Here is a 16559-nt window from a genome sequence, read left to right on the forward strand (position 1 = left end):
CTGCCACCGGGGCAAGCTCCAGTCCCAGGGCACCCTGGGATGCAGGGGGGGGGGGGGGGCGGTCACCAGAGTTGTCTCCCCGAGGGAGGCAGCTTTCTAGGGACCCTGGGGCCGCTGTGGATGGGGGGAGGTTGGATGCAGTGGGGGTGACTGGCCCCAGCCCCGCGTGGGTGGGATCCAGCCCTGGTCCCAGCCCTGATCCCCCCATGCTCCCATCCTTGGACGGGGGCTCCTGCCCTGATCCCACCCACATTTTCATCCTTGGAGGGTGGGGGTCCTGTCCTGATTGTCCTGATCCCCCCCATGCTCTCATCCTTGGTGGGGGGGGTCCTGTCCCCGCATCAGCCCCAGTCCCAGCTCCGATGGGGGGGGAGTCCAGTCCCAGTCCCAGCCCCGATCCCATCCATAGTCCCAGCCTCGGACTGGGGGGGCTCCTGTCCCAGCCCTAACCCCAGTCCCATCCCCGGCCCCATCCCCGGCGGGGGTGGGGGGGTAAAGAGGGAGCGGTCGCGCTCCTCTCCCTGTCCCAGCCCCGTGGGGGGGTGTCTAGCCCCGGTTCCAGCCCTGATCCCATCCATGGCCCCATCCCCAGAGGTGCTCCTGTCCCGGTCCCATCCCCGTGGCGGGGGCGGTCCCAGCCCCGGTCCTGCCCCGCTCCCAGCCCCGGGGAGGGCGGTGCGGCCCCACGCCCGTCCCCCCTCCCGCTGCCCGGTTCACACGAGGCGGCAGCGGCGACCGGGGGCGGCGGGGTCGGGCCCTGGGGGGGTGGGTGGGGGGTGCGGGGAAAGAACCGAGCCCCGGGCATGGAACTGCCTCCGCCGCCCGCTTGAAGGGAGCGGGACGGTCGCCACGGAGCCACCCGGCCACGGAGCCACCCGGCCACGGAGCCACCAGCTCGGCATCCCCCGGTGAGCGGAGCCGCATCCGGCCGGGGGCGGCGGGGGGGGACCGGGAGGGGTGCGGGTGGGTGGGTGCGTGTCCTGCCCACCCTGTGCGACTGTGCGGGACGGGACGAGGCGGGGGGGGGGGGCGACCCCCCGGGTGTGCAAGGCGTGCAGGGTGTGGGAGTGAGCACAAGGGTGGGGGGGACACCCCTGTGCCCACCCGCAGCCACACGGGTGGCAGTTGGTGCTGGGTGGGTGACATGGGTGACACAGGGTCCCCAGGCACCCAAAGCAGGGAACGGGGCACTGCAAGGGCAGAGGCGAACCCCGATTCTCCTCCTCGGGGTGGGGGCTGCTCACACCCCACGTACTGCACACACCGCCATGAAAACTGCCCCAAAACCCCCAAACTGACCCAAAGATGGGGTGGTCGGGGCAGTGTCGGGCAGCGAGCCGCTGGCGAGGGCTGGTGCTGGCATGAATGGTTCATGCCAGGCACTCGAGGAAGCCTCCTGGTCTCCCTTTGCTCTTCTTTGCCTGAATTATTTACGTGTTTATGCATTAATTCCCAATAATCTCTTTGGCCGCTCAGTTTCTCCCTTCCCGGGGGAATTTCCTGGCTGTTTATCAGGGGTTTCCTGTACACACCTCTGGTAAAAGCTGTAGAGCTGACTCCCAGCTTTACTCCAGCTTGTGTTTTAACACCTCTTTGCATGCTGGGGTCCCTGTGTAATTTATTTGGGGCTGTTTTAGTGTGCACTGGGATCGGTGAGTCTGATTTCAAACCCTTTGACTCCTTTTAATAGCTTCTAACCCCAAAAACGCCTTCTTCCCCAGAGCTGGGTGCTGGGTGACATCACTGCAGGAGCAATTTTAAGGGCGAAGCATCTTATTTCTCTTTCTGCTCCAGTTTTCTTATCGGCTTATTGCAAAACCCATTTGGCAACCCACTGCCTTCCTGCGCACAAGGCAGGGAGCAGCAAACCCTGCTCCTGGGGGGCCACCGGTGCTGGGGGACGGTGGCCCCAGCTCAAGGCTCATGGCTGCCAAAACTGGGCCATTTCATTACCACCAGGCACGTGCCCCAAGTTCCTCTTCCTCATTTATACCCGAGCAAAGGGAATTCTGGCCTTCGGCCTCGCTGGCTGGTGGGCTAAGGAGATCCAGAGCAAAGGGGGAGACCCCTAAATACACTGCTGAGCCCTGGAGCGCAGCCACATCCTGGGGCTTAGTGGATTATAAAACCCCGAGAAGTATTTTTGACTGTCCTGGCACCGCGTGGCTTTACCCTGTCTCTGCCCGATGCGATTTTTATCTCCAGTTATTGACATAAAGCCAAAGCCATGAATAGTTTGCTGGCAGCGGAGCGTGCTGCCGGCCACGCCATCCTCCCTTCTTAATGCTGAACATCCCCTGTTAAAGCCTTAACAGGAACCGGTCCATGAAGCAAAGACCCTTTTGCTCCCATGGGATGCTCCTTATGGAGGAGTAAATTGTCCCCCAAAGTCTGCCCCGTGTGGAGTTTTCTGGGGTTCCGTGCTGCTTTGGCTTCACGGTGCCGCGTGGTTGAGCCCGATAATTGCGTTATCCCCAGTCTCGGATGCTGGTTATCTCCCGTATGGGCAGAGTGCATTTGGTTTTGTGGGAAGGAGGGGTTGTGGTGTTGATGGGTGACTCCCTTGGTTTGGGCAGGAGGCTGTTAGGTCTCTGTGGAAATGTTATTTCTCCCAGATATGGGGCTTGGAAGGTAAAACAGTTACTAAAAGCAGGTGATCAACCAGAAACTGATCCCACACTCTTCTCTGGTTCAACTGTTGCTTCCTCCAGTGAGCACCAGAAAATCGTGGAGGGCAAAACCGAAGTCAAACTCCAGGTATAAAAACCAACACAAGTCTCCTTTCTATCTCCAGAAAGTATAAAGGATGTGAGCATCCCATTTTCCCCCTGCAAGACATAAAAATCAAGGTTTGGAGGCTCAAATAGGATCTGCTCCCAACCCCACGGGATGCTGCAGGGTGTCCCGAGGACAGGTGATGTAGGGATGCCGGGGAAAACCACTCAGGGACATCACCTTTGCTGTAGCAGGGAGGGAAATGTCGATGAAGAGCTTAAATGTTGGACAAGGTGATATTTGCTTCCAGCAGGATGTGTCCCCAGAGACCTGCCGTGCTCGGAATCTAGTCAGGTTCATTCAAACGAAGGCGGCTTTAATTATGCACGAGCTCCAGCACTGATGGGTTTAATGCTTTTATCTAATTCACTCTAAAGCCACAGTTTTGGTTAATCCGGATTGACTTCCCGTGGTGTGGACAAAGGCAGGAGGTTTTGGTACCGCCTGGGAAGTGAAGGCTTGGAGGAGGATTGATTCAGCGAGAAGTTCAGGGAGTTTCTTGGGGGAAACCAGAAATTCCCAGAAAAAGACAGTTTCAAAGTTTAAAAAGACAGTCATAAAGTTCTTTTTAAGTCATTATATCTTTTATCCAAACTCTCTCTCTCTTTTTTGGCTTGTGTCAAGTTACTGAAAAACCCCCTAGGAAACCAAAACTCCCCCAGAAAAATACTTTTTACAGAGAAAATAAATTCAACTCTGCTGCCTCTCAGCCTGGGGCAGGAGGGGAAACTGAGGCATGGGGCTGCTTCAGTTTCTGTCGGCTGGAGCAGAGCTGCCCAGTGCCTTCCAAGGGGAAAAGAAGAAAAACACAGATTCTTTGCAAGCTTATTTTAGAAGAAATGAGGGTATCTGGCTATTTTGGGGATGGGGGAAGGGGTAGGTCAGACCCATGGAGGGTAAAAAAAGGAAAGTTGCCTGGGGCTCTGGGCAGGGAGATGGGTAAAGCCCCATAAGCTGCTTAAGGCTTGCTTTTAGGTATCCTGGAAATGTATCCCGGAGGTATCTTGCCTTGGAATCCCTGGAGAGAAGCGCTGGGGAGGCATGTGGGTGGCAGGACTGGGACAGCTGGGGATGTCCTCAGCCCACGCCGGTGGCCAGAGCCAGCCTGGAGGAGAGAGGAGCTGAAGGTCACTGCGGCAGAAAGGAGCCAAATGGAAAGGGCAGATGAAACCAAGCAGTTTGGCCAGGCTCAAATTTCAGCCTGGTCCCATCTCATGTCTTCCAACCAGACAGGCTCAGTAGCATCCCACTGCGCCGTCTATTTGCTTTTGGTTGTGGAGGGTTTCAACCACCATCCCAAAGGAGAGAAAAACGATGCCAGGTCATTTACTTCCCAGCATCTCAAGTAGTTCCTGATCCAGAGTGAGGATTTTGATGAGTCTACTAAATGCCTATAAATTAGGGCAGGGAAAACACCCACGCTCTCCTCGTGTCTGTTGCAAAGGAGTTGGTGGGGAAGATGCGGTGAATGAATCGTGGTTTCGACCTCCGGCGTGAAACAGTGGGAGCTGTGGTCACAGTTGGTGCATCCACACCACGTGGGTTTGATTTCTCAGAGCTTCCCATCAGCAGAATGAAGGGCTGCATCTGTGAGGTCCTGCCAGTAAATTAATCCACATTAATTATTTGGGAAGGTCAATTAAACCTCATCAACCCGCCATGAAAACGCCTTCATCGCAGCCGTGATTTGGCTGCGCTTTGTTTGCTTTTGTGACTTTGCTTCTGCTGGCAGGTTCCCAAGCACAAAACACCACAGGATGGATGGTGACTGCTGGGATGGCACTGGGAATGCTGAAAAACGGGGCAGAATCCAGGTTTAAAACCCTTTACTCAGTGATTTAGTGTCCAACCCATGACCCCCCTGTGCTGGCCCTGGGTGCTGCTCATCCCTCAGCTGCCTGTGACCTTCTCCAATGACAGCCCCCTCCTTCCCCGTATTGACTCATCTAAATATCCCCTGCCCGACCATGGTAGATACTGTTACGGGAGCATTTTGGGATGCTGGCGTCACATGCACATGCCTGTGGGTATATATATTTGAGGGCATGTGGCTGCCGGGATTGCAACACCGATCTTCCTGAGCTCCTCTCATCCCATCCTGTCTTCATCCCCTACAGCTGATGGGACCCGTTTTCTGGGGGAAAAAAATATCCCGTGGGATAAATAAGTCCAAGGCCATGCTGCAAAGAGAGAGATGGTCCAGCCGTTGCAACTAGGTTCATCTAGACCCAACACGTGGTCCAGCATGGAGGAACTGGTTGGGGTGATGCCCTTGCTTGGCATGGGTGGCTGGAGGGCACTTAAAAAGCTCTGCATGGTCACCTGCATTTAACACCAGCAAAAAACCTCCTGCCATGACCCCAGGAAGGGCCGGGAGAGCCAATGAAACAGATGCAGGTGGTCCTCACCAAAGCATCATGGTGGGTTTGCTTTTGGTAGTCATAGAAGTATTTATCCTGCTTGGCATCCTTGGGGATTGCTGTTGCTTTCTCCCTCCCCTCGTCCCTGCCGAGGGCTCAATGCATCACTGTAAGAGCTGGCGTTCGTGCCGTCCAGCCCGTAGGCAGAGGAAAGGGCAGCTGCCAGCTTTTGTGCCTTCACACGCCTTGGCTGGCCATGTCCTCTCCGGCTCGCTCGCTGCGGATGCAGCGGGGCCAGGGGTGAGGGGGTGGACTGCAGCCATGGCCCTGACAGACACAGCAGGTTTTGTCCTAGGGATTCTGGGCAAAAGTAAGGAAAAAAAGAAAAAAGAAAGGCTTTTGCATTTCCAGAAGGAAAAAGAGGGAGAGCACGATGGCAAGGACAAGGCTGCCTTGTGAGCAGGGTTTTGTCTCTGTGATTACCCCGTTCAAGCCAACCAGAGAGCCCTGTTTGCTCCTTGTCCTGAAGATGGAGATGTGCATCTTGGCCCATCTGTGGCCACAGCATGGCGTGGGGCAGCCCATGCTGCCCTGCACGCTGGAGGAGATTCCCCACCTTGGCCTACGGATGGAGCATGTCCAGAGAAGGACAACGAAGCTGGTGCAGGGTCTGGAGCACAAGTCCTGTGAGGAGCGGCTGAGGGAACTGGGGGGGTTTAGCCTGGAGAAAATGAGGCTGAGAGACCTCATCACTCTCTACAACTACCTGAAAGGAGATTGGAGCGAGGTGGGGGTCAGTCTCTTCTCCCAAGTAACAAGCAATAGGACAAGGGGAAATGGCTTCAAGTTGCACCAGAGGAAGTTTAGATTAGGTATTGGGAAAAATTTCTTTCCCAAAAGGGTTGTCAAGCTCTGGAACAGGCGGCCCAGGGAAGGGGTTGACTCCCCATCCCGGGAGGTATTTAAAAGACGTGTAGATGTGGTGCTCAGGGACATGGTTTAGTGGTGGACTTGGCAGTGTGAGGTTAATGATTGGACTTGATGAACTTAAGGGTCTTTTTCAACCTAAACGATTCTGTGATTCTGTGATTCTCTCCATCCGCAGAGACAACCCTGCTGCTGAGGACTTGAGGGAAGCAGAGCAAGATCAGTCCTGGCTCCTCATGTTCATTGAAGAGTGGTTCCCAAAGTTGTATTTGGTTTTCTGCAGATGTTGCAGATTAGTCAGGGTGTGAGCGTGTGTGTGGTTTCTGCCCATGTCCTCAGGAAGCGTGAGCCTCAGCCAGCACTGCCTGTGGTCTGCTCCAAGGGGAAAAGCAGTAAAATAGGGGAAACACCATCAGGGATCGTGACCATGCCACATCTGGACAGGTTGTTTGATCCAGTTCCTGGAACAAGGACTGGAGTTATCCCCATGTGATGGGCTGGGGACATCACTTCACCCCTTCTCCATCAGCTATGAGTTGTCAAGGTGCTTTTTAATGCCATAGTGCTTCACTTTGGTGAGAGAACTTCTGGACTGGCAGCTTCTAGGAGACCCTCATTGCCTCCTTCCCTGCAGGATCTGAATTGGAGGTAGGTGCAGGATAGCTCTGGCTCAAAACGGTGCTTGTTTGCAAGAAAGGGCATGCCCATGCCATCCTGCAGCGTGGTAGCACCAGCTTAGAGCTGAACCGTATAGCTGAGAAGGCTGGGATTGCTTTTTTTCACCTAAAATCATGGTGAGATTTGGATCAGGGCACATCCCACATACTCATGCAAAGCGCACCTTTACTCTGTGCTGGATGCATCTCCCTGTAACCCCATTTCCACAGGCTCCCCATAACAGGGTACGGCAGTGAGATCAAACCAGCTTCTTTTATAGGAAGGGAGGCAAATGCATTTTAATTTGATTCCTGGCCGATGGGCTTGCTGAGCGATCATGTGTCGACTGAGCCGTGGGCTGTCCCCAGTGCACAAAAGGGCCCTTGTCCCTCCTGACACAGACAGCGCCAGACTTTGTGTGTCTGCAGAGACTCTTTCGAGTCCATTTTTCTCATCTCAACTGGTCATTCTGATGCATAAACCAGCTTTTCACAAGCATGGGCAGACTTTCTGGTGGTGGTGATGCTGGAGGAGCAGGTCTCAAGCTGGACCAGCAAGATGGCCCTTATCAATCCAACAATAAACCCATTAAAAACCCATCATCATCATCAAAAAACAACCCAGACAGAACCCCTGTGGTGGAAAACATGCTTCCTTTGGCAAGGTTTGATTACAGGGGCTTCCAGATGTAGTGGTGATGTTTGCTCTGCCAGAAGGAGCTGAGGACATCTGAAATCAGGCCTGTGCCAGTCACAGGGATTGCTCACTGAAGAGCACGGTTCCCTTTTCTTGCCCTTTCTGCCTGGGGTTTAGTAGGACCTACCTTTCACAGTGCTCAGCTGAGTAATTTCTCATAGATGGTTAAACACAGAATGGAGCATCTTTCCTGTTCTGTAGCACAGGAGACCAAATTTCTGTGTGAACCTGGTGGGAAGGGTGGATTGGGACATTGAACTGGGCTGCAGGAGATCTGGGTTGGACTCCCAGGTGTGGCCTGGGATTTGTTGGTGACTTTAGAGCAGCTTATTCCTCCTCTGTGCTCCAGATGCAAGATAAGGGTAAATAAAACTCCCTTTATCTGCTTGACCATAAATTCTTCATGCTAGGGACTACCTTGGTTGTGTCAACACCCAGAGCAATGAGGCCACGGTCTTCGTGGGTATGCGATGTGCTGGCAGGAGGCACACACTGCCACCTCTTGAGTCATTGTCACCTGCACTGAGATGGCACTGCCTGCCAGACAGCGAGCCATGGCTGCAGGTAGCTTTTGGAGCCCAGCATTGATGGCAACCTTGACAGGAGGAGAAGGGAAGGGTATAGAAATAGTATATAGTAATGACAGTATGGACTACGCAGCGTGTCACAGCATGGTGGCACTGGGGTTTTCTCATATAACCCACTTCTTCCAGGGACTCCTTACCTCTGTGTCCTTACAGCCTCTTTGCTTTTCCTCCAGGGTGATGGCGAACTTAACAACTCCTCCAGCCTGGACCAGAGTCATCAACAGCTCCTTGGACCCAAGTGGCACAGGAGACACCTACAAGTGCATATTTGATGAGGACTTCAAGTATGTCCTGCTGCCCGTCTCCTACGGCATCGTGTGTGTGGTGGGGCTCTTTCTTAACCTGCTGGCCCTCTACGTCTTCATCTTCAGGATCAAGACCTGGAATGCCTCCACCACATACATGTTCAACCTGGCCGTGTCCGACACGCTCTATGTGGTCTCCCTGCCCCTCCTGGTGTATTATTATGCCATGGGGGACAACTGGCCCTTCAGTGTGGGCTTGTGTAAGATAGTCCGTTTCTTGTTTTACACCAACCTCTACTGCAGCATCCTTTTCCTCCTCTGCATCAGCATCCATCGATTCCTGGGCATCTGCTTCCCGCTGAAGTCGCTGCAGTGGGGACACGTTCGCTATGCCCAGAGGGTGTCGGTCATCGTGTGGGTGGTGACCGTCGCGTGCCAGTCGCCCGTGCTCTTCTTCGTCACCACAAGCGTGAAGCGTGACACCATCACCTGCCACGACACGTCCAGCAAGGACCTCTTTGGCCAGTTTGTCATTTACAGTTCGGTGATGCTGGTGCTGCTTTTCTGCATCCCTTTCCTCATCATTATCGTCTGCTACTGTCTAATGGCCCGGAGGCTGCTGCAGCCAACACGGGGCATCTCCCGGTTGTCCCGATCCAAAAAGAAATCAGTCAAGATGATAATCATTGTCTTGATGGTCTTCATTGTTTGTTTTCTTCCTTTCCATGTCACTCGTACCTTGTACTACTCCTTCCGGAGCTGGGACTTGAGCTGTCAGACCCTCAATGCTATCAATTTGGCCTATAAGGTGACTCGTCCCCTGGCTAGCACCAACAGCTGCTTGGATCCCATTTTGTATTTCTTAGCAGGACAACGATTTATGAAGTTTGCGGGCAGCAAAATGCCAGGGAAGCCTCAAAACGAAATGGCACTGGGCATCGTGCCCAACAGTCACCTGGGAACCAGCAGCGACACAGCCACGTTATCCAGGGATGTGAACTCCTAGCTCCGCTCCGGCACGGCTAGCACCATCTCCGAGACAGAAGGGTTTATCCCAGGTGTGGAGGGAGGTCAGGATGCTTCGGGGCCCGAGGCTTTTGGTGGTTGAGGTGCCTTGGCTCGCACCCACTTCGGCATGGTCCATGTTAAATGAGGTCCTCTGCTTGTCACTGTTTCAAACATGTTTTTTCAGGAAGTTGCGGCTGTGGTTCTACACACAAACCCCGTATCTCTGCCTCTTCGTCCAAGCCTGCCTCTGTTCAACGCTGAATGGCATCTCTCCACCAGTGAGGCTGGGTGACCTCTATCATGGTGGCCAAATCTTCTAAAAAAAAAATCACACCCTGTATGTCTGAGATCATTTTCTAAAGCAGAAATGTTGTGTGCAAAAAGTTCCCCTAAAGAAATCCCTCTGCCCTTCTGCAGATTCCCTGGCACAGAGGTAACAAGGGTTTCTCTGTGCCTTGGCAAGGGAGGAAAGGCTTTTGGTCGATGAGGAGAGTCAGCTGCGGTTCTGCTAAACAGGGCGATGAAAATGTCAAGCGCAAATACCACCCGCAGCAGGAAAGGGTCTCCCACAGCTTCGCATCCATAAAGAAATGCTCTCCCAGCTTCAATCCCCGGCATCTGCTGGCAGAGCCGGAAGGGGACTCCCAGATCCTGTCCAAGGGCTGGCTTCCCATTAAAAAGGTTGCTGATAGACCTTCCATCCCACTGGAGTATACTGGTACCATCCCACTGGAGTATACTGGTACCATCCCACTGGAGTTTAGTGGTACCATCAAGTAGGTCACCTTTAGAGTTCTCCAGTGGGGTCAACATCTTCCAGGAGACCCCTTAGTGCTTCCCAACAGCAACTCTTGAAAAGTTTTTAGGAACCCGTAGCTTTCTCTCAGCTGCTAACTTTAATCATCATCTCCAGCTCATCAAAATTTAGGGTGAGCTCTTCATGTCTTGTTTTTAATTTTCTTACTAGTGACTCATATTTCCAGCAAAGAAGTGAAGACCGTTGCTCACCCCCTTGGCTGAGTGCTGCCACATCCTTATTTCTGCTCAGAGGTGACAGCCCTCTGTGACCTTTAGCGGCTTGGTGTGACCCAAAATGCTGCCCAGATGCTGCTGCCTGGTCTCCCCATAATCCCAGTAATCCCAGTGCTCCACTGGAGCCAATCAGCATATCCCTTACTGACAGTGTAGACCTTCCCTGGGAAATTTGGCAATGCTAAACCCTGGGTTTAGGAGCCATACCAGTAAACATGGTGCTAAGCTTAACCCCAGTCCTGTTTGGATTTGGTCTTGCATTCCCTGTCAGCCAGGACAGTTCAAAGTAAACCGGAGAAAATATCCACAAAATACTTCCCCAGAAGGTCTACTCGGTCTTTCTCTCTAATTGTGGGGTTAGAAAACAGAGAGCCAAGGTCTATGGTTTCCTTGACCAGCTTTGCCACGAGGATGCTGATTCCTCACCCCAAAAATGAAAATTGCTTGTGCTGCAGCACTGGACGAGTCATATTTTAGGATCGGTTCTATTTTAGTATTAGGCAAACACATTTGATGCTGGTTTAGACTGATTCCTCAGACCTCTTAGTTTCTCCTATCCCTCCTTCTTATGAAGTGGCTTGGTGGAGATAAAGACACGCCGCGACATAACCAGACGAGTTCAGTCAGGGGTGACTGGGACCATTCAGGGTTAACTGGGAGGTTCCTGTGGTCCCGGCTCAGTGGAGCCGTGGTCCCATGGAGGGCTCTTGTCCCAGCCAACAATGTCCCAACCACAGGAGGCAAAGGAGGAGACTGTCTCAGCTCTGAGCACCATTGACAAAGAAAAATAGGACATTTGTAGGGTGGTTCATCTCATCCTTGAGTGAACTTTTAGAATAGGATTGGGTTAAGATAGGACTTGCACTGTGGCAACACCTTTTTTTCCTTCTGCCTGTGAAGGCTTGGCTTTATGGGGAGGGTCACATTATAGTCACCAGGGCGAGACAAATAATTGGGAAAAATTAATTCAACCAAAGCGCTGAACTGGTACAAACGTTACTCCAGGCCAGGTCTTGCCTGGTCTCTCACACTTGCCAGAAAGCAGCATGAACACCAAGTTACGTGCTCTGAATAATTCAGCAAAAATGTGCTCAAAGTTCACTCCTGCAATCCTGCTCCTCGATTCCACCTTACTCTGAGCTGGCATCAGCTGGCTTCAAACAACCACCTTGGACAACACTGCCAGTCCCATCAGGGGGGGTCCCTCTGTGGTCCCGATCCCGCACGAGCTAGTGGCACTGTTCACATGCAGAGCGGTTGGAGAGGTACCAACTGGAAATTTATATATAGATTTTGGTTTTATTTGTAAAAGCACTAACTTATACTAAAAAAAAAAAAAAAGTTGGTTTTGTGACAATGACTGTACATTTTTATTTTTGTAACATGCAAACACCTCAGATTTCTTATAGTAAATAAATTTATTTCTACTATGAGCACTCTTCTGCCATCTCCTCCGATATGTGCACAGAGGAAGGGATGCTGGGGACAGAAACTGGGTTGTTGAATGTCATAGATGTGTTCCAAGCTCCTGATACAGCTGTCCACACAGCTCCACAGTAGATACCTCCAGCATCTGAACTCCTGTAGGAGTCCATGGAGGAGATGGTCACCCCAAAGGACAGGTCTCATCCCTGCTCAAGGTGAGATGGAGCTGAGATGGAAAGAGCTGCTGGAGCACCCCCAAACCCAGCAGCTCATTGGTGAGGGTTTCACTTTATCTTGCTACTGTCTTCCCTTTTCCAGAAAGCCCAGTAACACCAGTGCTTGTCTCACATCCTTGCTTCTCAGAGACAGAAAGATCCAGAGGAGCAACTCAACTGTCTGATGAGAACTTTCTCCAGAGGCAGGCTGGAGCATCCTCGTACACTCCAGGATGGCTCCTTATAGCTGGTCAGAGCAAACCTCTGGACCTCAAAAGCCACCAAGCAGGTCTTCAATCCTCTCTCTAACCTATCCCCAGGGGGGTCATGCATCTGCTTGCAGTGTGCCCATGGGCATTGCACTGCAGACCCTCACAGCACTGCCCGTAACTGCAAGAGGCTGACCCAAACCCTCTGATTTACCCCTTAAAGGTCTGGCAAAGATTCAGTCAGGGTAGAAAATGCCCCAGAAGAGCCCACTGCTCCTGGAGTCCATCTGCCCAGGAAAACCTCCTCTGTGAATTCTCTTGAATTCAATTCTTGCAGGGGGCTGATAGCACCAGTTCTGTCAAAACCCAAGTGCAGAGACAGTGTATGGTCAGGGCAGGGATTTACAGGGGCCAAAAACCCTGGTAGCATAATAAATTCAATAGTCAGTCTTTTCAGTTGTATTGCCATGGGCTTGGTGGGTAGATTCTCCTAGGCTGCTCCTGTTGAAGACCAGTAGAAATTGCTAGATTAAGTAATTAATTAATAATCTCTAAGTAATTAATCTCCCATCCCATAGGACACTTTTTTTTTTTTTTTTTCTGGTTCACCCAGCAGCTCATGGAGCCACCAAATCAAGAGGTTTCACTTCATGAAACATCTTGTTCTCAAAGTCTTCTCACATTCCGCTACAGACACCAGGAGAAGAAGGTTTTTTGAGCCTAACCACAGTCCTCATGATAAAATACATTTTGTTTTCCATTGCAATTTATCTGCCACTTGCTCCTCAGCCTGGCTTTTGCTGTGCCTTTCTCTGCTGATGAAACGAGGCTCTTAGGACACACTCATCTCCATTGATGGATTTATTACAAACTGTGATCAAGTCACCTTGAAATCTGCTCAGCAATAATCTGAGCAGCTCAAATTCCTTCAGTCTCATCCCAAAGTTGATTTCTTCAGCCTTCAAATTAGTTTACACCTGACACAGTAACTGCCCATTGCCCTGCAGTGTGGGACAGAAACACTTCATGGTCCCCTGCACCATGGGAGAAAGCACCGCTTCGGTTTCTCTTTTAAAGAACTTTCTAGCCCTTATAGTTGCCAAAACACGAAGACTCAAAAGCATGAAGCCAAAGAAATAGCTGCAAGCCCCAAAATTGCTGAATTAGACATCCCAAAATACACCCTCTGAAAAACCCCTCTTGATTTTCAGCCCAGGTTTCGGAGTCCCACCCTGGGGTGAATGCCATGTGGACCAAGGGCTTGCACGTGAATGGCTTTAGCTTCACACCCAACTTTCCCTTGCAAGTTTTTCTGCGCAGCTCATGCCAGCGCTGACTCGTGTGAGTCACTTAAACACGAGAATGAGAATTAAGCAAGAATAACATCCATTGACGGGGAACACAGAGGTTGTGCAGTAACTTCAGAGAAAACCCAAAACCACTTTTTCTAAATATCTCCTAGCACGGGGAGGAGGAAGAGAAAGTTAAGAACATTGATGGTTTCCTGCCAAGCGAACAAATCTGCTGTGTGGGCTGGAGGGATGCACACTTCTACTAGACCTTCTGAGCGTCCAAGTATGGGGCTTTTCCTTCCCAGTCATGCCTTTCTAGGAACTGCTACCTTCTTAATCTGGCAGAGGCAGGCAGAGAGTCATGTGGTTACTGTAAGTCACTTGGTATGTCCACTTCTTTTTTGAGTAGTGAGTCCTGGCTTAATTTTTCATTTGGTTTTCCTCCTCAGGGTTTGATTTTCTAAGGAACAAGCCCTTCCAAGGCATTTCTGATCTAGTGGGCCAATTCAGCAGAGGGACAAATTGAGCTCCCACAGGTTTCATAGAAAATAGCTTGCCACGCAAAGGAGAAAGAGCCAAAGGAGCCCTCACCCAACAGCTCAACCTTTATATTAGGCAACAGAGAATCCACACCCACTTCCCCCTGCAGTGGCTTGGGAAGGTGTCTATCACACCATCAATGATGAGCGAAGAAAGGTGACAGATGGTGCCCCAAAACCATCCAGGAGACCAACATTGTGTTCAAACAAAGGGAAGACGTTCCCAAATCCCGCAAACTAATCATTACTGCAGAAATTCCCCAAAATGGATGGGCCAAGGCAGCATTTTCTTTGGAAGAAACCAAACCAGTGGGTGTTTGAAATAACATGCCAATCACCCAGCTTTGTGAGGAGTTTATTTTAAGGCTTCCACAGGTTTAATACCAATATTTGCAGACTCCTTGCCAAATAAATGCTCAGGAAAGCCTGAAAGTTTAAAATATCCTTTTCTTTTTTTTTTTTTCTCCCCAGATACCTGCAGTTTTTTAAGCACTGGCTAAACACCAACATCTAGGTGTGTGTTTTGGGGAGCAGCTGGACTGTCACACTGTGATTGCACCCATGTACACATATATAAGCACATATATGCCCACATATATAAGCACATATACGTGCACAAATGATCCTTCCCACGCTCCAGGAGAGCAGAAACTTTTGAGCCCGTGTGCCTGAGCCCTGCCTGGTGCCTGCCCTCCCAAGGGCATGGGAAAGCAAGCAAAACAGCCCTCTGTACCCCAAAACCTCCTCATTTATACAAGAACAACAACTCTTCAAATCCTCCCAGTGAGATGAAAGCTGCCTGACTGTGGCTGGTCACCCATGATAAGAGCTGCAAGGTCTCAGCTTGGCATTGGAGGTTCCCACCTTTCCAGCAAAGGATGTGATGAAGCAGCCCCCTGCCAAAAACCCATCTTGACTGGGTGGGTTTTGCAGCCCCATTTTACACTGCTGGTGGTAGAGCAGGAGCTCCTCTGCCAGAGCAGGATCTGCTTATACCACCCAGTGTGAAAAGGCAACATGTCACAACCCCATTTCCAGCCCCCACCCCTAAATCCTGGGGGAGCCCTGAGATGCCTTTAAACCACCAAGCTCCCACCCTTGAACTTGGAAAGGAAGGGATGGCAGGTTTCCAGCTGAGATCCCAGCTGGTGGGATGACCAGTGGGAGACCTTGGAAGACGGTGGAAGATGCATGGAAGACTGTGGACTTCATCATGCAAAAACCAGGCCAGCATCCTGCATGGATTTTTAATAGGGAAACCAACTGGATAGGCTGAACCCTGCTGCAGCAGAGTCCTCTGCTGGTGTTAAGGCGATGTGGCAGCAAGGAGCAAGGGGTCCACCCTGGGGAAAAATGGGGTTCCCCATGGAAGTGCTAACAACGCCCTAAGAACACCACGGAACCAGACCAAGGGATGGGACAGAGTCCCAGGCTAGTGTTGGGAGCATCTGGGTGCCAGCGGTGGGTCCCTGTCCTCATGTCGGGATTTCCACCCAGGTCATTCAAGGCAGGGTCCTGGTTTTCATCCACGGGACTTTCCAGGGGATGGAAATGTTTTCTATTTGCTTTGGAGTTCCCCTTGCATGAGCTGAGCCACAGTGTGCGAGACGGACGGGGAATCAGCCTCTCCTCCCATGACCTGCAGTTTTAAGAACAAGGGAAGAGCCTGGTCACCATCTGCCTTTCATCGAGCCACCCACCCATCGCTCCAGCTCCATCCCTGCCCACGTGTAAAGGCTCAATGCTTGTTTAACATAATTTCATCCTTTTCTCATCAAAGCTGGGACAAGCAAATTGGAAACCAGCTGGCCACCATTGAGAAAGAAGCCCAAGCGCAAGCCCAAGCACATGGATGGAGGTGGAGGCCATTTGGGACCCACGTTGGGAAGGACCTTGGTACTTGTCCTTCACAATGGGGATTTGCCACTACCTCTGCATTTGGAAATGGGTTTATTTTGGAAGGATGTCCCTGACCAGCCATTCACCTGGGCTATGGACCTCTCTGCACAACCTCACCCATGACCAGACTGCTGGACCAGTCCTGGTCCCCTGAGCACCTCTGCAATGCCATCAGTGAAGCTGTGAGGCCAGCACCAGGATGTGGGATGCAAGCCAAGCGCTGGCAGGTGCCCGCACACCTCCTCTGCTAGGATGCAAGAGGATGCGATGCCTTTCTTAAGACCCTTGTTAGGTGAACAGCTCCACCACCCCCAGCCGGATGCTGTTCTTCTCCTGCTCCAGCTTCATGACTGAGTGTGTTTTTCAGCCTGGCAGCAGGACGAGATGCCACGTGAGTGCCAACACAGCCTGTTTGCATATAGGGTGTGGGTGCAACGTCCTGGCACAGTGGCTGCTCCTCATGGCCTGTTGAATGAGTCCATCTAGTCCCAAATGAGCAAACGGGCCTGAGCACCTTGGGATGGGATTGCAAAGCAGGTCGTAACTCCTGGGGGGCAGCTGGCCTTTTGGTATGATCCTGTCACTGCATGCTGTAATTTGCAGGGCCAAGTAGAAAGGCTGCAAGGAGGGGAAGGTGCTCAGGGGACGGCCACATTCAGTTAGCACAGCTTCTGGTTCTTCTTGGGCAGAGGA

The 16559-nt window shown here is 51.8% G+C and overlaps 1 protein-coding gene across 3 annotated transcripts; it reads left to right on the forward strand.

Annotated features, from left to right (window-relative positions):
* Window positions 1–782: 782 nt before the first annotated feature.
* Window positions 783–11720, forward strand: P2RY2 (purinergic receptor P2Y2). 3 transcript variants are annotated; one of them, XM_074860535.1, is made up of 3 exons: window positions 783–908; window positions 2712–2757; window positions 8176–11720. In XM_074860535.1, the coding sequence occupies exon 3, from the start codon at window positions 8180–8182 to the stop codon at window positions 9251–9253; it is 1074 nt and encodes a 357-aa protein (XP_074716636.1). In that variant the 5' UTR covers window positions 783–908; window positions 2712–2757; window positions 8176–8179; the 3' UTR covers window positions 9254–11720. The 3 variants fall into 3 exon arrangements, with proteins under 3 accessions (XP_074716636.1, XP_074716638.1, XP_074716635.1); XM_074860534.1 differs by lacking the exon at window positions 2712–2757 and adding an exon at window positions 6241–6710 and having other exon boundaries at window positions 799–908; XM_074860537.1 differs by lacking the exon at window positions 2712–2757.
* Window positions 11721–16559: the final 4839 nt, after the last annotated feature.

Source organism: Strix uralensis, chromosome 2 (assembly GCF_047716275.1).
Source record: "Strix uralensis isolate ZFMK-TIS-50842 chromosome 2, bStrUra1, whole genome shotgun sequence".
In the NCBI taxonomy this organism is placed as follows: domain Eukaryota; kingdom Metazoa; phylum Chordata; class Aves; order Strigiformes; family Strigidae; genus Strix; species Strix uralensis.

Excerpts from the sequence above, each read along its gene's own strand:
- P2RY2 (XM_074860535.1), top strand. The coding sequence starts at position 8,180 with ATGGCGAACTTAACAACTCCTCCAGCCTGGACCAGAGTCATCAACAGC.